The 26,093-nt window shown below is 35.0% G+C and overlaps 1 protein-coding gene across 4 annotated transcripts in view; it reads left to right on the top strand.

Annotated features, from left to right (window-relative positions):
• Window positions 1-26,093, top strand: part of RPGRIP1L (RPGRIP1 like) — a 98,069-nt gene that overhangs the window by 12,983 nt on the left and 58,993 nt on the right. For all 4 annotated transcript variants that reach the window (XM_081514412.1, XM_081514413.1, XM_081514411.1 and 1 more), the window contains 5 exons: window positions 1,016-1,159; window positions 12,278-12,383; window positions 14,382-14,528; window positions 15,863-15,936; window positions 21,554-21,693. In XM_081514412.1, the coding sequence (XP_081370538.1) occupies window positions 1,016-1,159; window positions 12,278-12,383; window positions 14,382-14,528; window positions 15,863-15,936; window positions 21,554-21,693 (611 nt within the window). The remainder of the gene's footprint in view (window positions 1-1,015; window positions 1,160-12,277; window positions 12,384-14,381; window positions 14,529-15,862; window positions 15,937-21,553; window positions 21,694-26,093) is intronic.

Raw genomic sequence — 26,093 nt, forward strand, 5'->3', positions numbered from 1 at the left:
ATGGTTTCAAAAAAGTTACTTCTGCCACATTTAGCTTACTTTTCCGTTAATGAAAGCCTCATGGTAATCTCAGTGTCTGTAAGTCACAAAAATAAAAGATTCTACCTTATCTACAGTACAGGTCTTCACCTGGATCATCAAAAAGTCACAGTTCTAAATGAGGAGAGAAAACATGAGACAAAGAATGTCATATTTAGATAGCTGCTTAAGAATAAATATGGGCTTGATTTGTTTCTTTTGAATATTTTAAATACCAGTTACAGTAATGATTGCCTATGAGGGAATAAAACTAAAAGATTGGCCTAACCTTGTTACCTGTTAGCAGAAAAGCCAGGGTTCAAACCAGTGCTGAGGCTCAGTACACTGGGATGCTGCTAGACCTGGTAGAGAGAAAATATAAACCAAAGACCACTAAGTTATGTTTTGCAAATTTCTTGCCTTCTCTCTATGAAGCATTAAATTGAGTGGTATAGACAAGTGTGCATATAAAAGAACAAAGGTGCATAAATTTTCTGAAGATGACCAGATCACAGAGTTTATAGTAAGTAACCAATAAATACTATGTTGAATTGAACTGCAGTCTAACCCATTGCCTAAGACATTATCTAATATAAAGCAGTACCTTGAATTCTTTCATTTTGCTGTTGTTTAGTCACTAAGTCATGTCAAGCTCTTTGTGACTCACTGGACTGTAGCCCACCGCTTCCTCTGCCCATGGGATTTCCCAGGCAAGAATACTGGAGTGGGTTGCCATTTTCTACTCCAGGAGATCTTTCCGACCCAGGGATCGAACCCTCCTCTCCTGCACTGGCAGACAGAAGCCCTTGAATTCTTCCATATGTACTCCCAAATCGTCAGATTTAATCTGCTACTATTTCACTATGTTCAGAGGCAGTTAAGCTAAAATTTTTAACTTTTGCTTGCTCTTTACTATGAAGCACTTTCTTTGTACTGATCTTAAATCCTGCAGATTTTGCCTCAAAGTACAAATTCTTGTAAAGATTCTTTATTTCAGAGAAAATGTTATTGAGTCACAGAGAGGCCAGATAGAAGAGTTAGAGCACTTGGCGGAGATCCTGAAAACTCAGTTGAGGAGAAAAGAAAATGAAATTGAGTTATCTCTTCTTCAGCTTCGAGAACAGCAGGCTACAGATCAAAGGTATGTTAAAATAAAAATAGCACTTTGATAAGGTCAAAATTAGTTCAAAATACTTTATCATGTACCATAGAAGGATAAGTCTAGTCTATATAAAAAATCATGTTTTTACTTAGCATTCTTCATATAAGCCTGCTCCAGACCTGCTGTTATCAACAGCTCAAGTCTGATGGCATTTTTCCCTGACCTACTCTGCCTTACCTGTTTCCTTTGCTCATTTACCAAACCCATAGGAAGCTCTGATACCATTTGGTTGTACCTACCAAGAAAAATATGTGTGACAAGGACTCAGCTGTTGGCATACCTTGTGAATAAGCCCAGCCTTGTGAGGGTTTCTTTCCTACCCACAAAAAGTGGTAAATTTTGTAGTACAGAACCCATTTTCTTCATCCCATAAAGATATTACCTCCGTACATTCAGAGTTTGTGTTGAATTATGCTGATCGTTATGGTGACAGCGGGGCCCGTCAGTAGTCTCCTTGCTGCCCCTACTTCTTTCTTTAACAAGTCTTACTTATTTGTGGCTGCACTGGGTGTTTGTTGCTGCGGTGTGAGGGCTTCTCACTGCAGTGGCTTCTCTTGTTGTGGAGCACAGGCTCTAGGGTGTGTAGGCTTCAGTTGTTCGGCAAACGGACTTAGTTGCCCGTGGAATCTTCCCAGACCAGGGATCAAACCCGTGTCCCCTGCACTGGCAGGTGGATTCTTAACTACTGGACCACCAGGGAAGTCTTGCCTTTTCATTTTTGATGTTGGAGAATATGTAGTATTTTCTTCTCCATCCTCTTTTGTCATTTGTTGGTTTCTAATACCTCTTCTCTCATTTTTGTGCTTCCATGCTGTTCTTCCAATAAGACTTTACCTTTTTACTGTATTCTTTCTTGAATTATTTTCTTCCTTTTGGCCCTTTTCTTTTTGTTTGGAACAAGCATATCCAAAGGCAGAGAGAGTAATATATTGAAATCTCATGTACTCATCACTCAACTTTAACAGTTATCAACATGTTAACCTATCTTGTTTCATCTTTCCTTCACCTTCATGTTCTTTAATTAATTAGCCCCTATCAAATATCATGTCATCATGCCTGTATATACTTCAGTATATTTGCTTTGTCTGATAAGGAATTTTAAATGTAATTACCATGCCATTATCACACCTAGCAAAAATTAGCAGCAATTCCTTGATACCATCTAATAACTATTTTATATTCCAACCTCTCTGAAGATGACTTCTTCTTGTTTGTTTCAATTAGAATCCAAATGAGGTCTATACATTACGTATGACTATTAGATCTTTTTTGTTTTTTTTATTTCTCTCTTTATGTTTTTTTTAAACCAGTCCTAGATTCTCTGTTTGGTTTTCCCCTTACTAAGTGATATCATGCTTATATGACTAGGTTCTTGAAAAACCAAGCATGATTTTCCACTTTTTCATTTCAGAATCAGAGTTTAATTCTCTTTTCACAAACTAACCTCACATGGTAATATTTGAAAAAGCTAAGATACATAATAGATTTGTTTTTAAAAAAAATAAAGCAGACTTTCTATTTCAGAGATTTAAAAGATTAATATTATCTCTACTAATTTCTATTCCTAAAGTTATGCATAAAATTAAATTATGTAATGAAATTCTATATGTTGACATTTCTATACCCTTCTAAGTGCAGAGCAAAAGAAAAATGAATATTTTTGAGAATTATATTTGTATTAGGGAATGTAATTTGAACCCTGGCTTTGAACCAGGGTTTTAAATACCTGGGAGTTACCCATGTTCCCCCTAAGAAAAAACTTAGCCTTCTTGGAAAACCAAGAAGTGGTTCCTTGTGAAGAACAGTGCTGAAGACCCCAACACTGAATATGGTGATCTTAATGAATTGCCAACAGCTGTATTTAAATATTATCTGAATATAAAAACTGTGCATTAGTCCAAGCCCAAGCTTGGAGCCATTCCTCAACAGCTGAATACAAGTTTATCAAACTACTTTCTCAGTTGCACGCCTGCTCAGTCGCTAAGTCATGTCCGACTGTTTGCGACCCCATGGAATATAGCCCACCAGGCCCCTCTATCCATGGAGTTCTCCAGGCAAGAATACTGGAGTGTCTAGCCATTTCCTTCTCCTGAGGATCTTCCCAACCCAGGGATCGAACCCATGTCTCCTGCATTGCAGGCAGGTTCTTTACCACTGAGCCACCAGGAAATGCCAATTTCTTTTTTATTTCTTAAATTCCCAAAGGGTAAGATTGACCCTATGTTGGCCGTTCCTCCTTCCAAAGGGATATGATCATCTGAGAACTAGTGTTCAGTGTTAATTGAAAGGGAAATCCAAGAGTTCTTCAGTCCTAGGACTAGATAAGAGCAGAACTAGAGTGACAGACAGGTCTGCATATTTTCCAGTATACGTGTTGTCAGCAGGAGACATCAGCATATACACAGAGAAAAGTTTTCCTTACAAAGGAAACTAAGGCTCTCTTTAGGGGATTGTATTATTCACCCCATAGCAGTCTATTTTTTGTCACATTAAGAATTAGAAGGATAGACAAAATGAGTATTACAGTTAGGGAAACTTTTGTTGCAGAGACCAAAGAAAGCAAGCAACTTACACCCTACCTCACAGACTTTATAAATTGAAAATTAATGGTAATTTGCTTAGAAGGAAGGGTACCTATGGTGAATAACATATTGCTTCTTGAGATACAGTTGTTGAAAACTGAAGAAATGACTTCAAATAAGGGTCTTCAAGTCTTTTTTTTTCTTATATGTTTACACATAGCTCAAAATTTTATGTGTAACAGCAATTTTTTTTGAGACTAATGGAAAACTGTTGAAAAATGTTGGGGAGAATATAAGACTTGGTATAATTTACTGTAGAGAAAAATCACAAAATGGAAAACATATTTAAACTTCTCTTTCACGGGTACATTATTTCAGATTTGAAATTCTAGAAGTCTGATGTGAATGTTGGACTCCTTGTTCTCAAACATGAACCTAAAGTAGTTGTAATCTTCAGAGTGTGGTGCCTGATATTTATGGCAAAGAGCCTTTTCATAGAGTATTACAGAAACTCTTCGTAGTATGTGTTTAATAGACCAGTTTGGTTTGGCATCAGCTTGACATAAACTTTTGGTTATCCAAAGCCCTTAATTGCTTTGAAGTAAAAGCCCAGTACTGCTCTTTTTTATTAAAATCATGTTTTTTCCTGTTATTGTGGTCTATTTTGGAAGACTGAGTTGTGATTTTTGCATATGTTCTACATAATGCCTCATTAGCAAAAAATCTTGTATCATTTACAAGTAGCCTGAATGTCTGTGTTGTTTTGAACAAAAATCCATATTAAAATTTAAACAATATAAAAATGCACATTTTCTGCTTATTAAAAAGGCTATCTTAAATTAAATGCAAAGCATTAACCAGTGAACACATGTACATGAACATTAAAATCAGGATGATTTTACCTTTTACTGACTTTTTCAACTCCCAAAATATTTATACTCTTACCAAATGTGTAACTAGTTTGTACTGTTTTTTTTTTTTAAGTAAATGTTAGGGTGTTTACCTTCTTAATTAAAAATCATGTAAGTGCCGTAATGTCCCACTGGAAGAAATTTAACCCATAAATATTTCAGACACTCTGACTTGTCCTCTTCCCTTTGGTTGATGGCACACTGTCGGATCTTAAAAACACAAGAGACCTTTTGCAGCTGTGCAGTATACAAAGCAGCTTGGCTTTCAGGGCTCCATCTTTCCAGCTGTGCACAGACGGGGATTACTTCCTGGCACTCAGAGGTCTTCCCCAACATTTCATTTTGAAAAATGGCAAACCTACAGCAAAGTTGCAAGAATTAGTACCATGAACACACATACCTTTCACCCTTTGGCATGTTTGTGAATGATACAGTCTGTCCTGCATTCTGCCCACTCAGGCACAGGCTCACTCCCCTCCTTCCCTCTGTCTTCTCTCTCTCTGAGAGTTAGGTGCATATATCATGTCACCCTCTACACTGCTAAGCACCTTCTATGAATAAGGACATCTTCCTACATAACCACAGGACACCTATCACACATTCAGGACATTTCACCATGAATGATACAATAGCATTATCTCAAATACACAGTCCATATTCAGATTTCCCCATTATCCCATTAATGGCCTTGATAGCTATTTTGTTTTTAATTGCTATTTTTCTTTTGTTTTTCTTTGTTTTAATCTCATATCCAACCAACTACCGTGTATTGTAATTAATCACAACTTTAAGGTTTCCCTCATTCTCAAGAGGTTCCCTAGTTTTCCAGACCACTGATGCTGGTTGTTTGCAGAGTGCCCCTCCATTTGGATTTGTTCGATTGCCCAGCCCCCTAATTTAGAGGGCACATCTGGCTCTCGGATGGAAGGGGAACTGGGGCCAGTGATAACCATGTAGACATCATTGGTACAGAGAGGTGATCTGTCATCTTTAGAAACTATATCCAACAAATTCCTACTGGTGTTTTGAATACCTTAGAATTTGCCTAGTGAAAAGTTATCAAGCTCAAATACTATGTCTTTTATCCCTATGTTTTTTATTTTATGACTGTTACCTAGGATATTTTTGTGATAGCTGCTTGGCATGTTTCCCAAGCACTTTATTTAAACCACAGAAATTATCAAAATTAATAGTAACTAATGTATTAGAGTGTACTTGATAGTGGAAGGAAAGCTAAAACTTAGGAACATCTCAGAGAAGGGAAGCACAAGAGTGGGAAGAATTTATCTCTTAGACCTGGCTTCCTCATGTAGAAACTCTGGCAGAATGCTTTACTCTTCTAAGCCTCAGTTATACCCCAGCTGTGAAATGAAGAGGCTGAAATGAGTAAGTGTTCTCTGTCCTTTAAAACCACAGTTGCTTTTTTCCCCAGGGACCTTGTGATTCTGAAAGATTTTGCGTCTTAACTAAGCAGTATATATTAATTTAATCAATTTGTTGGGTTTTTTTTTTTCATCCAAAACCTGTATCATGCTAATCATTTCAAATTGTGAAATAGCCTATAATTTTACACTGATTTGCTATAATTCTATCAAAAAGTAAAAACAATATAAGTCCTTTAGTTCACTTGTACAACTCAATTGCCAGTAAGTCTACATTTCTCATTGGGCTTTTTGATATATTGAGTATAATTCTCAAATTCTCATTACTGGTCAGAATCCACAAACTTGATCTTCAAAATGGCCCCTCAAGAAGATGAGCCAGGATTTGGGTTCTTCCTGTCCCCAACCAGTCTTTGGGAGTGCTCCCTCTATTTTCAGAAGAGTATGATTATGTCCATGTAGAAAGGCCTATATAACTGTCCCCTTCCATTCCCTGTGGGTGTTTGAGAATAAGAAAATATTGAGTTCTTGTTTATGTTTTGACCCAATACCACAAGAAAGATGTAATCCACAGGCAAATAAGCACACACATACAAACTTTTTCCTTTATGCATCTAAAATGAGGGAGCATTATTTTCATCTGTGAACTAAAGTTGCAGTTTTGAGCAAAGTCATGACCTGTCAAATAGACTTTGCTCAGCTATTTTAGTGAAGCTTATTCCTTTTAATTTTCTAGTAACCTCCTGTAATTCTATTCAGGAGTGATACTCTATTGTTACCTGTGTCTTCTGCCAATGCAGGAGACAATTCAGTTCAGTTCAGTCACTCAGTCATGTCCAACTCTTTGTGACCCCATAAGACTGTAGCACACCAGGCTTTCCTGTCCATCACCAACTCCTGGAGCTTACTCAAACTCATGTCCATCGAGTCAGTGATGCCATCCAACCATCGCATCCTCTATCGTCCCCTTCTCCTGCCTTCAGTCTTTCCCAGCATCAGGGCCTTTTCCAGTGAGTCAGTTCTTCACATCAGGTGGCCAAAGTATTGGAGCTTCAGCTTCAGCATCAGTCCTTCCAATGAGTATTCAGGACTGATTTCCTTTAGGGTTGACTGGGTTGATCTTGCAGTCCAAGGGACTCTCAAGAGTCTTCTCCAACACCACAGTTCCAAAGCGTCAGTTCTTCTGCCCTCAGCTTTCTTTATGGTCCAACTCTCGCATCCATACCTGACAATTGGAAAAACCATAGCTTTGACTAGACAGACCTTTGCCAGCAAAGTACTGTCTCTGCTTTTTAATACGCTATCTAAGTTTGTCATAGCTTTTCTTCCAAAGAGTAAACATCTTTGAATTTCTTGGCTGTGATTTTGGAGCCCAAGAAAATAAAGTCTATCACTGTTTCCATTGTTTCCCCTTCTATTTGCCATGAAGTGATGGGACTAGATGCCATGATCTTAGTTTTTTGAATGTTGAGTTTTAAGCCAGCCTTTTCGCTTTCCTCTTTCACTTTCATCAAGAGGCTCTTCAGTTCCTCTTCACTTTCTGCCATAAGGGTGGTGTCATCTGCATACCTGAGGTTATTGATATTTCTCCTAGCAATCTTGATTCCAGCTTGTGCTTCATCCAGCCCAATGTTTCTCATGATGTACTCTGCATATAAGTTAAATAAGCAGGGTGACAATATACAGCCTTGATGTACTCCTTTCCCAATTTGGAATCAGTCCATTGTTCCATGACTGGTTTTAACTGTTGCTTCTTGACTTGCATACAGATTTCTCAGGAGACAGGTTAGGTGGTCTGGTATTCCCATCTCTTGAAGAACTTTCCACAGTTTGTTTTGATCCACACAGTCAAAGGCTTTAGCATAGTCAGTGAAGCAGAAGTAGATTTTTTTTTTTAATTCTCTTGCTTTTTCGGAGGATGTTGGCAATTTGATTTCTGGTTCCTCTGCCTTTTCTAAATCCAGTTTGAAGATCTGGAAGTTCTCAGTTCATGTACTGTTGAAGCCTAGCTTGGAAAATTTTGAGCATTACTTTGCTAGCATGTGAGATGAGTACAATTGTGCAGTAGTTTAAATATTCTTTGGCATTGCCGTTCTTTGGAATTTGAATGAAAACTGACCTTTTCCAGTCCTGTGGCCACTGCTGAGTTTTCCAAATCTGCTGGCATATTGAGTGCAACACTTTCACAGCATCATCTTTTAGGATTTGAAATAGCTCAGTTGGAATTCCATCACCTCCACTAGCTTTGTTCATAGTGATGCATCCTTAACTTTGGACTCCGGGATGTCTGACTCTAGGTTAGTGATCACACCATTGTTGTTATCTGGGTCATGAAGATCTTTTTTGTATTGTTCTTCTGTGTATTCTTGTACTTCTTATTAATATCTTCTGCTTTTGTAAGGTGCATACTGTTTCTGTCCTTTATTGACAGGAGACAGATGCAGGTTCAGCCCCTGGATTGGGAAGATCCCCTGGAGAAGGGCATGGCAATCCACTCTAGTATTCTTTCCTGGAGAATCCCATAGACAGAGGAGCCTAGCAGACTACAGTCAATGGGTCGCACAGAGTCGGGCACAACTGAAGTGACTTAGCACACATGTGTCTCCATAATAAGAGCTAGGAATGACCGTATGCTTAGAGATTGTCTGCCACTGTTGAAAAAAAAAAAAAACTGTCAAGCTTTTTTAAATTCTAAGATTGTTTTCAAGCTTATCCTCCAAATTTAGTCAGCCTAACACTATTACTCAAAAAGAACCTCTTCATTCTATCTCATAAATATCTTACCTAACAACTTTCCAGAAATTCATAGCCTACCTTTTGTATTTTAAAATCTTCCCTTCTAAATGGTGCTAAAAATGGTTATAACATTTTTGCGTCAAATAATCAGGAAGTTTTTTTTTAGCATTCATAATCCCTACTGTAGCCAAGAAAGAAATGTTGACGAGTGTGAAGGCAGGGAGGAACGGTGTGCCTAGGAAGTGAAGTATTAGAAACTTTCACTGGAGCAAAGATTTGGGCTTCTTAAGCTTTCATATTAGACTATACATTATATAGCACCACTGAAAGGTTTTCCTTCTCCAGTATATTTAAGGTTTTAAGTTTCTGGATTTATTATGGCACCCAGTAGCAGAGCTGGAGTCAAGTGTTTTCAAGGCTTCCATTAGAAATTCCTCTTCCAGAGTTTATTGCCTGACTGTTTCAAATTATATGAGAGAAACTTGGCACATAGGTTTGAGAGCTGGATTACTTTTTTCAACATAAAATCTAATTTATTTTAGTTTGTTTTTAATCTTAGAGATGGGCCAACAGCTCCTCTCATAGTTTTAAAAGATTTGATCATAATTCTAAATAATATGTCTGCAAAAAAAAAAAGGAAAAAGAAAAACCACATTTTCCAACTTAATTTTTTATAGTTTTTTTTCTCAAAATCCTTGTTGAAAAATATGAGAAATTTATTTTTACGAAGCACCTAATTAGTGTGCTTGATATCCATTTGCAGATCATTTCACCATGTATAATGCAGCATGTATGAATTGGTGCATGACCGTCTGAGTTCATCTGAATGTGTTTGCTATGCATTGGTCTTTCTGTTCAAATGTCATCATCCTGAAGACTTGATGTTCCCTTCATAGCGCATAGAACAGGGCAGGAACGTATTATGTGGCGGTCACTTAAAATATTGTTCATAAAATTAGCCCTGTCTGTCTTGACTCTTCAGAGGAAACTAACCTGAGGCCTTCCTCTGCAGGCAGAGGTCTAGGACCAGCCACTTAGCAAGGACTCTAGCTCCCTCTTGCCTTCAAGTATCCTTCTCACGTTCCTTGTCAGCTTTCCATGACATCTCCTTCCCTCTTTCATCTCTCACATACACCCGCATTCTTTTACTGTATTTCATCTGTGTAAAAATGTTGATTGGCAGGTCTGAGATGATTTTTCATTGTACACCTTTCTGAAAACCAGGCCACATTCATCACAGTGTTGCTTTTAACTCTCATGCACTTTATATATATATATATCATTGACTCTTCACTCTCAGCTTAACAGCAAGTTATCTTTCCTTTTCACTGTCACCATCAGAAATGCCCCATCATAATGATAACCATTATCTGTCATGCTTAGTCACTCAGTTGTGTCCAACTCTCTGCAACCACGTTGACAGTAGCCCCCCAGGCTCCTCTGTCCGTGGAATTTTGCAGGCAAGAATACTAGAGCCGGTTACCATTTCCTATTCCAGGGGATCTTTCAGAGACAGGGATCAAACCTGTGTCTCTTGAGCCTCCTGCATTGGGAGGTGGATTTTTATACCTGGGAAGCCCCAGCTATTGTGTATAGAGCCCCTAAAACTTTAGAATAATTATTAAAGACTTCCAGGTGCTGTGTTGTTTCAGAATAGGTGTACTCTGTAATGAACTGATTTTTTGTTTAAAGTACCACATTGTTATCATTGTTTTCTAAATACTACTTCTGTTGTATTTGTGCCTACTCATTGCGCATCATTAGTATAAAACACCAAGTCACCTTTCTTGGCAATACTATGAAAAGTTTAAACTCCGAAGACTTTAGGAAATATTCAAGAAAGCATCTACCAATTAGACCACTGAAAGTTTTTCTAAGATACTTACTGGCCTTTGTCTTACAAAGAAAATTCAAAATTAAAACCTGCTGTTTATATGACCCTATGAGGCTGAATGGGTTTTGGGGGCTTAATTTTTTGTTAATGTCATCACATACTAGTTGTTATTCATACATATCTCGTATATATTTAATCCTTAAAATATTAACATGCTTAAAAACAAGAAAAATGAAAGATGAATTACGGCTGAAAATATAAGTAGTGATTGAAATTATTTGAACAACGTTCTGTCCTTCTGTAGCAGTAAATGTCACTCACTGTTGAGCAGTCAAACCAAGTAATTCTGGAGAAAACAGATAAGTTAATTTTGACTTTTAAATATGAAAAAATATGAATATTTTCTATCGACCTATTCAAAAAATATTTTCCCTTCATATTATTATTATTTTTTTAGTAAGTAAAAATAATACTGAGGGGAATATTGGTGAGTGTACTGTTGAATGTGTGCTCGAAACTACTAGATAACATGTTTTAGACACATAATTATTTTAACATTGTGTTAAGACTGTACCCTGGGCAAGATCCAGGTTCTTGGACTTGTTTATCTTCTGTGTGAGGACAACTAACTGTCCGATGCCAAAATACAATGAACTTTCAAATATCAAAGAGGAAAATTAAGTATTTCAAGTCCTCAGCTGGTTTACAGATGTGTGAGCTTTGTAGTCCATTTTCTGTTTCCAGTAGGGCGTTGTGACAATTTTTCCAATATGTGTATACTAGATAAGTTTTGGAAGTAAAATTACTTACTTTAAATACTGAAATATTTTCTGAACTTAAGATTTTTGTGTTTATTTTTCTTAGAAAATGAAGTCTAAAACCAAGCCTCACAATTTTTAAAATACTTTTGAATGTAAAACATATTAAATTAAGGAACCTTGTTTCTCTGTCAGGAAAATAAATGCCTTTTGAAAACAGGTATTCATTTAGATCTATGATTAACCTTTAACAAGATCTTCCTGTTAAATTCTACGTTTGCTTTAATCTCAGTAGGAAAAATACAAACTAGTATTGCAGCATATAGAGTTTCTATATACCCTGTGGACGTTAAATGATCTCTTACAGCTACAGGCACATCTGCAACGTATTTAAATGCCAGCTTTGGGCATTATTAGTATAAAATGCTAAGTCACTTTTTTTTTGGAAGTATTTTGAAAAGTCTGAACTCCAGGAGGAAACTCCAATAAATGATAATCTTATGATACCATTTGTTTCGAGGGAGTTGTGGAAAGATGAGTAGCTGAATGGCATATTTTTCATTTAGAGAAAAATAATATGATAGTCCTCCTTAAAATAAGCCTGAAGTTTGGTGGTGGAATGATGGCTGTGCTAAAGACTGATGTCCTTTTGCACATCTTTCAGGATGCTATAAAATGATACTATGTAGAAGTGACAAAATCAAACATGGGGCTCCCTTCAAACTCTGAGAGTCTATGTATTTATGAAAGTTCAAGAATGATTATTGGTTGGCTTTAAACAGTAAGTCTGTCCTAAGTGTATAATAAACCAGAAACCTCAATGACTGATATCCACGTGTGTAAATTTTTTTCTGTGTAACAGTCAATGAAAAATTATAGTCTCACCACAGATTTTTTTTTCGTTTTGTCTTGCATTTTTAATTCTGTCTCTTTTTCTTAAATACATCATTGAAGATCAAACATTCGGGACAACGTAGAAATGATTAAGCTTCATAAGCAACTAGTGGAGAAAAGCAATGCCCTTTCAGTAATGGAAGGAAAATTTATTCAGCTTCAAGAGGTACTGTGATAAATTATTTTATTAGGGTGATACATAGATACAGAGGTTCAAAAATAGTGTTCAAACTTTTTTTAAAGTAGAATGATCATAGCACTAAAAAGTAATTTTCAAAGATTGCTCTTGTTATTCTCAAGTGTGTATTATTTCCCTTCTGATATAGTTAGTTATTTATGACTTAATTAACTAAAGAAATAACTGCTTGGACTTTTTATGAATACCTGTGTCATCTTAAAATCATAAATCATCTCATGTCAAGAAAATTTATTCTTCACTCCTTTTATCTGAAATCATATGGGCATATAGCAATGAAGGTTTAGATGTATTTGTAATATATCTTCAGTTCCATGCATTTATGAAGTATCTAAGATAGATCAGTGCTTAGAATAGGTTAATAGCCAAGTTTTGTTAAATCTATTTTGATATGTGGTATTTTGATTTTTTACTACTAGTTTCAGAAAATATTTGAATACCCATCACGTCACCTGTCAGTGTATTTGTTTTAAATCCTCACCGTTCAGGTTGACAGTGTGTGGTACTCTTGTCCTCACGGTTGTTTTCACAAGGACTATGGCCCCACAGGAATGTGCCATCAGAGCATTCCTGTTTATTGGCACTGCATAATTAATACAGTTTCTGGAATTAATGAACTCCAAAGCATTCCAGATGAGCAGAATTCATATTAAGCAATGCTTTCTTTGAAGTACTGAAACAAGTAAAGCAGTAAATTGATGCAAAGCATAGGGTCATCTGAAGCCTAAATTCACTGTTGAATTAGATAAATATTTTCAACCATACTCTGGATAATGTTTTCCATCCTGCAGTAACCTCTTTAAATGTCAAGTAATACATTGCCTTCCATAGAAGTATAAGCGTGTATGAAAGAGAAATTAATTCGAGAGTGGGATTGATAGTGCTATCAGTAGATAGATGGAAGAGGGAGATTCAAACTACATGTAGTTGAAAGCCATCCTAAAGGGAGAATTAAGAAAGGAATTAAAGAGTGATTCTGCATTCACTTATCACTTTGACTGTTTTGATTTCCTTTTCACAGTGACTCCAGGTATTTGTTTAATACCATGAGTAGCAAGTGTCTTTGATAGCACAGGTACCTCTTTTGGGATTGACATTGGGTAGACATTTGAGAGGTTCAGACCAACAGCTTCACTGAGGTAGCCCAAAGAAAGCTAGTTAAAGATAGTATTCTATAATAATACCAAGATTAACAAAAATTAGGCTCAAGGATCTCAATATCCATGTTTCTTTTAAACAATTGAAGAACTTCAGTAGAACTTTAATGATTTAAATTAAATGCAGAGGAGGCATTACGTGTATGGTCATATAGACTCTTATGAAAAGACTTTAGTGTAATCACCTTTTTTATTTCTAAAAGAAGTATGTGGCATTTAAGTATATAAAACTGAATTTAAAACATGTTCATAAGTAGACCAGTTTTTGAAATTAAGACTTCAGTATCTGTTTTACAAAATTGAAATTCATAATTGTATTAAAATTAGAAGCTAACCTTCCAAAGCTGTTTATCTGGTGTGGCAACAAATCTTTTCAGTTTGAGTATTTGTGATCAAAATTTATTTTTAACCCATGCAGCAGCATTTTTTAGACAGCATTTCCAACCACTGTGCCCATAGCAAAATGAAAAAAAAAATTAACTGCTAAAACTAATTTACTCACTGGTCACTATCAACAAGTCAAAAAACTAAGGGAAAATAAAATAAAGGACAAAAACAGACTGCATTGTGTGACTCTGTGCTAAAATATTTTCTTCCTCATGAAACCCTTTGGCCAAGACTACCTTGTATGGAGACATTATACATTGTATAATAGCACATTAATACAGTAGCACATATACAATGTTGGTAAGATAAAGAATAAACTATGTAATATGAACTTCTGGAGTAAACTCATTTTTTGGAATGATAATCATTCATTCAAAGCAGAATCCAAAAATAGTTTTGAAAGGATTTTCTTTTTGTTTATTAGAAGCAAAAAACTCTCCGGATCAGCCATGATGCCTTAATGGCAAATGGAGATGAGCTAAATCTGCAACTTAAAGAACAGCGTTTAAAATGCTGCAGTCTTGAGAAACAGTTACGTTCAATGACATTTTCTGAAAGAAGAATAGAAGAGGTAAGCTCCTAAAATGTTTAGCCATTCTTTGCATTAAAACTTTTCTGTAACTGTTTTGAAAAAGTAAAGTAGAGACATTTTAAATATTATATTGACTTCAGAATCCTAAACTACATCCATGGCACTTTGAGCACACCCGATAATAATGTGCATGGCAAATCGGTACTTAACAATACTTACAAATGTGCGGAGATCCACTATGTCTCTAAAGGATTAAGGATCCTTGAGCAAAGGAAAACCATGGTTTTTTTTTTTTAACCATGACATTTTTAAATGGATACCAGATTACCTGAGGAACTTAACTTTCTCAGTCTTAACAGCTTATTAGTCAATTGAGATGTCAGAACACTTATAGGAATATATCTGTCTCTGAGGAGGAGAATGTTCTGCCGTACAATGTCAGCAATTTTGAGAAGTTATTTTTTTTCTAAGAAGTTATTTGAAAACTCATCTTCCTATTCATGTTGCTTCTCATGTTTCCCAGCTAGCACAATCTTTTTCGCTAGTCTGTTAACCTTGTCCTTAAAGAGAATGGAAATGAAATGAGATGCCTACTTTCTCTTGTCATCTTGGGAAAATCTTTTACAGTCTCATACTGGCATCAAAAGAAAATTTTGAGAAGGGAATGAATTTTAAGAGTACTCTGATCCATGGGAAAAGGTTGTAACAACAAAGTACACTGCTGAATTAAACTGAAATACTAGAAATAAATTCAGAAAGCTACATTTTAGTCATCAATATATAATTATTGGCCTGCGTTTATTTCTAAAAATATTATTCATTTATACATTGGGATAAAGCAAGGTATACAGTTTAATTTGTTCAGTCATTTGAAAGATGTACTACTGTTTCTTTGTAAATTCCAGGTAACGTGAGAAATTGTGTGTTCATAGTAAATAGTGATTGACACAATTTATTTGAACCACAAACCAAAAAGAAGGCTTAGTCCTTTAATTTTGGGAGGGGGGGGAATTGAAAATTAATACAAAATGAATATAATGATGGAATCCATCGGGGAGGAGAACAAAAAAATATTACGTTTCCCCAAACCTAATAGCAAGCTTTTAACACGTTCTTTATTGAGTTTTGGCACATGTTGCCATAAAGCAGTGCATATGTTCTTACTAAATTAAAGCAGAAATATTAATTTCATGTTTACTTAACAACTTGGAAAAAACTGATGCTAAATTAGGTACAGACGATATACATGGCCTACTTTGCGGCTACAATGTAGAAATCAAGACTGAAACATGTTTGTCTCCTTGTATGTTGTTGGTTTTTTTAATCCCTAGGTGGTTTTATATACTTAATGTGTAATTTTCTTTTTATTTCAGCTGCAGGATAGAATTAGTGATTTAGAAAAGGAACGGGAACTTTTAAAGGAAAACTATGATAAACTTTATAACAGGTAAATCATGATTCCATGTGTTCTCTCCTTCTCTTATTTGAGATCTTTTCTATCAAAATACTGAATGTCAGAAAACCTAATATTGATGAAAGAAGTAGCCACAGCTGATTGCAAGAAATCTATACATGTTACAAAAAAAAAATAAGCTTTGTTTAAGTGATTGATAATAAATTCTTTAACTTGAACAGCAGTCTGTTACTAAGAAAACTATATCACTTTGCTGTCAATAACAGCTGCTATCATTTCTTGAACACAGACTGCAAGCTTGCAGGCACTGTGATAAATACTCCGCTTATGCATTGTTATAAATTCCTCACAACTTGGAAATGTTGGTATTATTAATGCCCACTTTGGAGAAATTGAAAATAAAAGAGAATTAAGAAAATTTACCTGAGTTCTTAAAGCTATGAAGTAATAGAGATCATATTTGAACCTCTCTTGGTCTCTCTAGGCCCTTGTTTGTTCTGCTGGGCTACCCAGTCTATTAGCTGAGCCTAATTCCGTTGATGAGAAGCAAAGGTGTTAGTTTTTTCTGATTCTTAAAAAGAGAAACACAGCATCTTTATCCTAAGATGTATTTTAGAGAGCTGCTTTCCTTTTTTTTTAATCTGCTTCATAATTATGGTATTTTAAAAATTAATCCTTTCTAGTAATGTTAGAAACAAAATTCTGCTCCACAACTCTGTTTAGTTAAGTGATGCACATGTGTGTGTACTTACAAGTCTTTTCAGTGTATGATACCGGTAAGTGATAAATACAGATTTACATGTAAGTAAATTTTATATATATTGACATATATATATAACAGTTGCTTCTAATTGGTCACATTCTGAAACATCAGAAAGTAGCTATCTGATCTGCAGATATAGCTTTAACTTTTTAACTGGGTTTTGTTTGATATGTTTTATAAGCTAAATTTACATCTTACAAATTAAACAAGTAGTAAGGAAAGGCTTTTATTTTGGTTTACTTTGAGAAGATACCTAAATTAATGTTATGCGTCATTGTGGAGTATCACCTACGTTGCTTATCCTAGTGTTAATTATTTTTGCACAGTGGCTCATGATATTAAACGTTACCAGTAGCGGGTTCAAACATCAAAGTAACATCTTGGGCTCTCCAGCAAGGACATACTGGCTAAACATCTTTATGTGGAATTTATCTTGGACCCCCTTCCAGATCATGTGGCCCTAGTGCTTTGTTCTGGTCCCACTCTCATCAGCCCTGATTAATTTTATGTAAAGCATTTATTATCCTATTTTATCTGTCTCTATAGAATAATGCATAGGTTTATATTGATATATGCCTCTTTAGTAGTTGTATGTTTGAAATCTTTAAATTTAATTGTATAGATCACACAATCACCATATTATATGGCAGAGAAAATAATGTTATCCCCATATCTTATAAATGAGGGAATTGAGACTCAAGAAAAATTAAGAAACCTGTACAGAGTCAGTTTCAGCATTGCTGAAACCCCAGTACAAGACTAGAATCCATTTCTTTTGAATCTGAAACTTGATTTTTTTTTCCCTATGTCTATCTTTCTGATTTGAATTGCAATGGAAAATTATACATGCAAAAGGGAAGCATTCATGGAATAATAGAACTCTCTATTAATTTATAAATATTTATCTTAACATCTTATAATTTCAAGTAATTTACCATTGTCTTAATACATGAATGCAAGTGCCACTTGGTCATTACTTTTACATTTTCTACTTCCCTTCAATGTGAGAATTTACTAAATATACTTTCTTGTAATAAAAAACATTAAACTTTGTTGGGAATAATGCATAAATGAAATTTTAAGAAAGGCATGTTTTTCTCAGAGTTTATCATCATGCAATTTCTCTTTCCATATTAGAAGGTGATCTAAGAATGTAAATCTGACTTTGAAGGGTTTTATTTTAGTGTTTTGTGCTTGAGCAACCTTTTTTTCCCTGTCACATTAAAAACAGACTTCATTATGCTGCTTACACTTGAATTTTGTGTGAAGTGTGTAGAAGTAAATGGATATAATGAGTGTCAAAACATTTGTGTCAAAAAAAAAATGTCACTTAGGGACAATATCCAGCAAGCACACATGATAGTAAATAGAACTATAAAATTCTCTAATACAGTTTTTTAAATATATAATGTGTTTTCAGAAGCATAGTTGAAAAAACTACAAAAATCAACATCCTCCCCAGGATTCTTTACAGCTCTTGGATTTCATGGCAGTGTTATTCATCATTGCCAATAAGTAAGGCTCATCTCAAACTACATATATTCCCTGTTTGGTTAGTCATAGTGATAGCATGTTTTTAAGAGGAGAGCATTTGTTTGTTATTCAGAATTGGCTGGTTTTCAATAGAAAAATGTGATGTGCAGATTGCATTCTCATCTTCCTTTTCAAATGGTATTTTGAATGTGTTTATTACTTGACATATGACATATTAGAGAATCATCTGGTAAGATAAAATCTTCATGCTAGTATTTGGTATGAGCCATTTTTAATATGTTATAACATTTTGATACTTGGCCAAGCAATGAGTATAACTTTAAGAAATGTTCATTAAAAATATTCAGAATAAAATTTTTTGCAATTAAATCTTTCAATTTGGTCAGAGAGAAATGCTGTACTATAATATAGTAAAGCTGTGTCCCATTTTTGAAGTTAGTATATAGTTTTAGGGTAATGCAGCTGATGAATGCAACAGTCCCTCAACTGTAATGTATATCAGTAACCTGAAAACAGTAAAATGGAGGTTTCACCCACCCTATGAAACCTCCCCACCTGCCCTCATCCCTCGCCCCCAACACCATTCAGTTCAGATTCAGCCAATTTGAGTTTTGAATCCAGAGACTCTCTTAAAGGTGCTTTTAAGGTACTAACTCCTGAGAGACACTAATCCAATGCATATTTAAAAGAAGAGTTGGTCCAGTTTCTGAAGATGATATTAACCATTTAAAGAATTGAATGATTCAAGTTTTTACAACATGATAGTTGTCTAATATCCAAAATTTAAGGGCGCACTGCTGACCATCCATAGGCTCTCTGCATTCTATTTCTGTAAATCGAACACCTGACCCCCCTATAATCTTCTAAGAAACATGGAAGCTCATATGATCCTAAATGAGCACTTTGTGCTTCCCAGAAATCAAACTGGGTACATTGGGGCAATCATTTTTTCCTTTAGTAAGTGAAATGTCCCCATGTTAATATGTATTTAATTTCCACTAGGCCTAACCGAGGTACCTATGGATTTCCTTATGGAGGATTAGAGCTTATTCTTCCCTATCTCTCATATTAGGATGCCCTTGAACATTGGAATAAAAGGAATTCCTTCTGTAAGAAAAAAGAGTTTAGGGTAGAGGTGAATTCTTCAGCTCTTTTTTTTTTTTTCATCTTACCGTGTTGTTGATCAAGGGTGTGTACTTACAGTATGCTGACCCATGACTGCCAGTGGACATGCCAGTGACCACAGGAACCAATGAGCATACTATTGCAGATGGATACTTTATCATTTCAGCAACATAATGTAACAATGAAATGTGCACAAAGACCAACTATGATCCCTTCCTCAGTTGTCACTGTAGGCAATGTACAAAAACATTTTCATGAATAAAGGGTTCTCAAAGACTGTTCACATATGCAGATTTAATCATGTACACAGCCTCTACAAAGAAAATGGAGCCAGATGTGGTTTACCATTTATAGTTACACAGATGGCTCCAAGCATAGAGGAATACAGTAAATTCAAAAGGAATTCCTCATGAAACTCCAGTGGAATGTAATCCTAAATTTAGAGGGAAGATAGCAGTGGACTAAATTCAGAGTGACTTATGCTGATTTACACTAGTATTTTGTGGGTTTGGAAAAACCAGGCTGCTAAATTGTTCTTAATTTAAACACATACAGCTTCTGATGTTTCTGCCAGATTAACTGTTGGTGATCTTTTTGCTGGTACTAATGCTATTGGAACACTACTGTTTCTAATTTTTAGCAGCTGATATAATGTATGGTTGTGCCTATTTCATCATGCTAATTTTTTTTTCCGGGTAGTACATGTTTTTAATAATATGAAACACACACACATGCATACACACATATACACTCATGTATATGCGTATATGTGTATGTGTTTGGTATACATAATTTGACCAGACATGGAAATATATTTGTTCTTTATAAAAAAATGAGAATATAAGGGGTTGTTCTTTACTTCAGTATTTAAAGTACATATTTGGACTTCATTTAAACCTAGGTAACTCTACCTTTGATAAAATTAACATAAAACATTGATATATCAGATCCATGTATTTTTTTAAGGTTCCATATGTGAAATGAGAACACTGATAGAAGAAACAGATGTCGTATTTAGAGAAACTTCTAGAATTCCATTTATTTTTAAGGTCATGTTATTTTAAATGCAATAAAAACATTCAAACTGTAAAATAAATACACAGTTTTTTATTCTTTTGAAAGATCTGCCTCCCAGAAAAGTATCTCTTTTGGAATAAAACCTCAGACTAGCTGGGGGCAACATTTACGGCAATTTTCAGTAACAAGTTTCGGCAATTTTCAGTAACAAGTTTCTTTTCCATTTACTTCATCATCAGTTCAAAACCAGATTTAGTAAATTTCTGCTTCCTTTACTGGGTTTAAAAATAAGTAGAAGGGTCAAAGCTGCTGATAATTATTCAGTCATATCAACCTTCACAGATAATAGTTTTCTGCTGAAATACAGTTTTTCCAAAACCTGGTTATCACCTGGGGAACTTTATAAAACTATGAATTCCTTGGCCCCAGGATCTGCATTTTTAACCTAGCACTGGTGTTTTAGGCCAGTGTTTGGAAACCAGTGACCTAAACAAATATTTACTGTATAGCTTCTGCATACCACTTGGTTATTTTGCAGCTGATTCTTCCAATGTCATGTGTCTGATCATGAGTAGATTTTCATGATAGTTTAAACTGCTACTTTTATTAATGAATAATAATTCTATCTGTAACATTATTATCAAGGTGCTCTCATTGGGTTTTCACCCCAATCATGTGTAACGATGTAAAACTGGTTGTTCTTAGCCTGCTGCTGTTTGCTTTTTAGGACAAAAACTATATGATCACTGCTGTTCAATATCAGAATCGCCGTCATTTTGTGGCCAGTATTTTGTGGATATGTTTTTATCACAGAGTCTTTAAAAGTTCAAACTCTAGAATTAAAGATCAGGTGGAGAGTCCCTTTTCTCTGTATTAAGAGGGTGCATTCGTGGGAGAGGATGGTTTTGTCTGAGGTCTACTGCTGAGGTTTGGAATTGTGGATTCCTTTGGACTATATACAGTATCTGAATTCCTTTAGTAGTCCCACAAAAGCTGCACACTGCCAACTTTTCTGACTTTAGAGCTCTAAATTAAGGCCAGTTCCTTTGCTCATCCCACAAACTCTTTCATGTTCCCTAACCGCAGCCTGAGAAAGGCGCCTTGGTTTCAACAGCAGCAGACCAGCATATGTTTACTTAATTCCTAAGACATGATGACAGTGGTCTCTGTGCCACTAAAAGCTTTTCTCTTTATTATTTTCGGTTGAAGCTGATTTCCAAGCTTTCCCTGCCTGTCACGTGTGTCTTGCAGTGCCTTCAGTGCTGCCCACGAAGAGCAATGGAAGTTAAAGGAACAGCAGCTGAAAGTACAGATTGCTCAACTCGAGACAGCCTTAAAATCCGATTTAACAGACAAAACTGAAATCCTTGACAGATTAAAAACTGAAAGAGGTACATATGAAATGACTACTGACTTACTCATTTCGGACATGCATGTTATTCATCGTTATTCACTGACTTGATAAGTACTCATTATGGTGCCTGTTGCTTTGCCAGGCACCTTGCTGCGTACTGGGGACACAGCCTGTATGAACAGTCATCCGCTTTTATGAGTTTAGTGATTGCTGAAAATTTCCCTTTACTCAGCTTAGCATACATGCCAAACAAATTTGTTTTCCTCAGAGTTCCTCTTGTTCAGGTTGTGTTTATTTTGTTTAATTTTCCTAAATTTATTCGAGTCAACAAGTGTTGATTGAGCATCTGTATATGCTAGGCACTATTCTAAGTTCCAGGGTTACAGCAAGGAATAAAACAAAGACCTAGTCCTCATGCAGCATAAATTTGAGAGGGAGAAACTGATAGTAATTAAATAAATATGCAATACATCAGGTGGTGGCAAGTGCAAAGGGGGAAAAAAATGGCAGTGGAAGACCGCAGAGAAAGGCGGAAGTCTCACTTGGCTGTTTTTGATCTGGCAGACAGGGAAGACCTCTCTAATAGTGAAATGTCGAATTCTACTCTGTGACAGAGAACTTAAATACAGAAGCCTTGTCAAGATGTCCCTGCTAAAATAATAATCATTAATAAGTTACACTTTATGAGTCCCAGATCTCACCCTTCTTGTCTCATAGAAGTAAAATAATTTATAACTAAAGTAGATGTCTGCTCTACTATCTTATACACACATATACTCACAAATGCACAACTAGGAAAGTGAATTGTTTGCCCCAAGTGTTGTATGTGTTTGCTCATCCGCTAGATAAACCCACTGATGTGCTATTAAAGTTGCTCCTTTTGAATATTTGCAGTTCAGTTGCATGAGAACATTTAAATGTTTAATATAGACTCAGCTAAAAAAAAACAATTACGTATCTAGGCAGTATTCTCTATTGATTCAGATCACACTGCCCTATTTTGTTAACTCTAAGAAAGATTTTTTTTCCCATTTTAATATCTCTGAATTTGGGAAGCATCTTTTTAGCATCACTAAAAAGGTGGTAACATTTTTTTAAATTATGGTCTGATTTTTTTTTTTAACATATTAAGAAGTCTGAAGTTGGAGCACATTTTGTAATCAATGGGGTCTTAATCTCAATGAAATATATATGCAGTATTTATATTTACCAAGTGGTTAAATTTAATGGCAAATGGTTTCTGAATTTTTTTCTAGAAGATTGTGAGTAGAATAAAATGGTGACATGATTTCTGACTGGGTGGATATTTTAAAGTTTTTATGTCAAAGATATATAGTTCCTGATTTTAATGTGTAGCATTTTATACCTAACAGAGTGCTTTGTTTAGTAGTTGCTCAATAAAATCTTCCACCAAAGTAGAAGTTCTCTATATTTCCTCTCTTTTCGTTCTAAAGGAAAGAGTAATGAAATAAACCTTTCTTGCTTCTTTGCTTTCTGTTCTTCCCTAGATATCAAAATTTCCAAGCTCTCATCTTTTCACATTTACATTGTTCTCTGGAAAGAAACTCTTAAGAGGATAGAATCTTAGTGGTCTTTTTTTTTTTTTTTAAGAAAACCTGTTTATTGTTGTTGGATTAATTCTGGGGGTTCTTGTTAAAACAGCAATTGCTAAGTGATTTTAATGCAACTAGTGCATTTCTTATCTTTTTTTTACTGGTTCTTAAGCCTTTCACATTTTTTGAATAATGAAAATAACTCATGTTCATTGTTAAAAAAGAAGAGTCCAATAAACAAAAAAATTTCTTCTGAAAGTCACTCAATCCCACAACCCACAAAATAATCACTATTATTTACATATGTCTTTCCAGAGTTGGTTCTATATGTATACATGTAATTTAATGTGCTTTTTTTTTTAAAGTACATGTATAAATCCACATCATCATCGTCATTCATAGTGGCTGTCATAGTTTTCCAATGTGAGGCTCTGCCATAGACAGTTTAACAGCCTTCTATTTATGAATTTTTAAATAGCTTCAGCTTTTTCAAGTATCATGAACATCTTTCTGCACAGATCTTTACACGTTTATCCAGTTATTTGCTTAAGAAAAATTGCTAGAACCAAATCTTTTTTTTTTTAATGCAACTGTTATTTTAGTTATTTTTGTCTTAATACCTGAAATTTACAGTTCTACTAGTTTCTAGTTTTTGTTTCTTTGTGAAAGTGTTCAAATAGATTATAGGAAAAATAATACAACCTTTAAACAATTTTTTTCCAGGAACTATTAAACCCAAAATTGAATTTGTCTATTTAAGGAAATCTTTTAATATTTAGAAAATTCCTTTTTGTATTATAGAATTTGAAATTGTTTTGTTTTACTTTGAAGTCTCTTCACACATTTACTTTCTTGTGTATCAAGTGTTCTCTGCCAGAAGATGTTTCCCTGGCTTCTTGTAGTCATTCATCTAACTGGCAAATTATTTTTAGAGAATACTCACCTCTTTATTCAAGGTACAAATTAGTTTCAGATTGTGTGAATATGTGGGGGAAGGATATGTAAATGCAGTTTGCATTTGGTTAATGCTTAAATTAACTGCATGTGTTTAAGGGCCTGCTTTTGAAAGTTCCTTTCTATCTTTAGCTGAAATGCATAATTCAGCATAATACATATGGTTATATTGATCACAGCTGAAGATATTAGCACAAAGGAGCTCTGAAAATTGTTTAGTTGAATTGTTCTCTGCACTCCGCTTATTAATGGTGTGCTCGAAGAACATAATTTTAAAAGAGTGAAATGTTATCTCATTTGAATAAAATGCTGTTTAGCTTAACCTGCTTTTTGTCAAATCATAAGGTAAGGAGGTTATTTTTCATCTTGTACAGAGTGCTTTGATTTTTCATATTATAATTCAGCAAGTCTATTTCCTCTTTGAACTATAATGTCTCCGTACTTTTAAAGTCCCAGGAGTTATATCCCCCAATAAACAGTTTAAGAAAGGAACAATATAGTAGATAATTCTACATAAAATTCTGTAGAGAGAAAGTTGTTGTTACTCAGTAATACCTTCTCCCATTAATAAATTATTTTCACACTAATAAAGCCTTGGTTTTAAAAATAACCAGTGAAGTGGGGACGTGGTTGTTGAAACAAAAGTCAGTAAAGGAAGGAACATTTGAATATTTATTTACACCAGTAACATATACCCTGCTCTGAAAAATTGAGAGACCAGAAAAACTAGAGCATAGAAGTAGACACTGCATCTGGATGAAGATGGAGCAGTCATGTCCTTACACTTTAGGTCCCCCTCAGAACCCCTAAAATTTCACTGGCCAGAGAAGGAGATTACATTACCCCCAGGACCCTGGTTTTACATCTTTCTCACTACTTTTACCTTCTTTTTGTTACCTAATCTGGATTTTGTTTTAACCTAATCAACATCAAATAAAGGGTTTCACATTATTTACTCTCTAACCAAGAAAGCAAATTTATCTCATAATAACTCACATTTATTATTAATCCTAATTTTTAGTTTAGAGATAAATATTTGAGCTTTACCTTAAAATTTTTCAAGTATTGTTCACATTGGAAAATTCTTTAGTTCACTGAATAGTAGCAGTTTATACTCTAGGATAACCTTCTAACCTTTTATCAATAAGAAAAATATTTACATATTTGATATTAAAATGGTTTTACATACCCTAGGGTAACTTTTCTTACTTTTTAGTTTGCCAGAAATATGTCATATTAAAAATATTCTAATTTAATCCATTTCTTCTTAACTGTGTGATTTACAGTTTTTACTTACATATAGCATTTATGTCTTGGGAACACAAAGCTTTATGAAAGTCAGAAACATTTTTGTATAAAGTGCAGTCAGTGCGCAAATGTATTCATGTAAGAAATTCTTGGCAAATATGTTGATTTCCCTTTTTTTTTAAGAAAAGGAAACAAAAATGTACAACTTGAGTTGAGGACTTATGATAACCATAAAACTCTGTGAGCAGGATGAAATTAGTAGAGACACTTTGGATGACATGGTTTAGAGTCAGTCCACAGGGAGACAACAAAGGAGAATGCTTGACCACCACAACGAACTCTAGTGAAGAGTGCACTTAAGAACATAGGACTGAAGGGTAGATTTGTTAGCTAGCCATGATGCTTTCTTTTTTTAAGTTAAGCATATTTAAGGCAAAGAGTTAAAAGATTTGACTCTGTATGGATTTGCTGTCTTCTGTAGCTCTTCCCTGTACCCCAGCTTGTGGGTCCTGGTGAATGAGCACATAGGCAAGAGTAACCTATCTCCATCCCATAATGATAACTCTGAGTCCATGTCCTAATTAATAGCATGAACTCAATGAATAAAGAATGCACATGAATTATTATTGATACTACCATCCACTGGTTGAGAATCCATTTCTCTCATCTTAACAGAGTTATT

Source organism: Giraffa tippelskirchi, chromosome 7, assembly GCF_054371585.1.
Source record: "Giraffa tippelskirchi isolate mGirTip1 chromosome 7, T2T-mGirTip1v1.2.pri, whole genome shotgun sequence".
NCBI classification, from domain to species: Eukaryota; Metazoa; Chordata; class Mammalia; order Artiodactyla; family Giraffidae; genus Giraffa; species Giraffa tippelskirchi.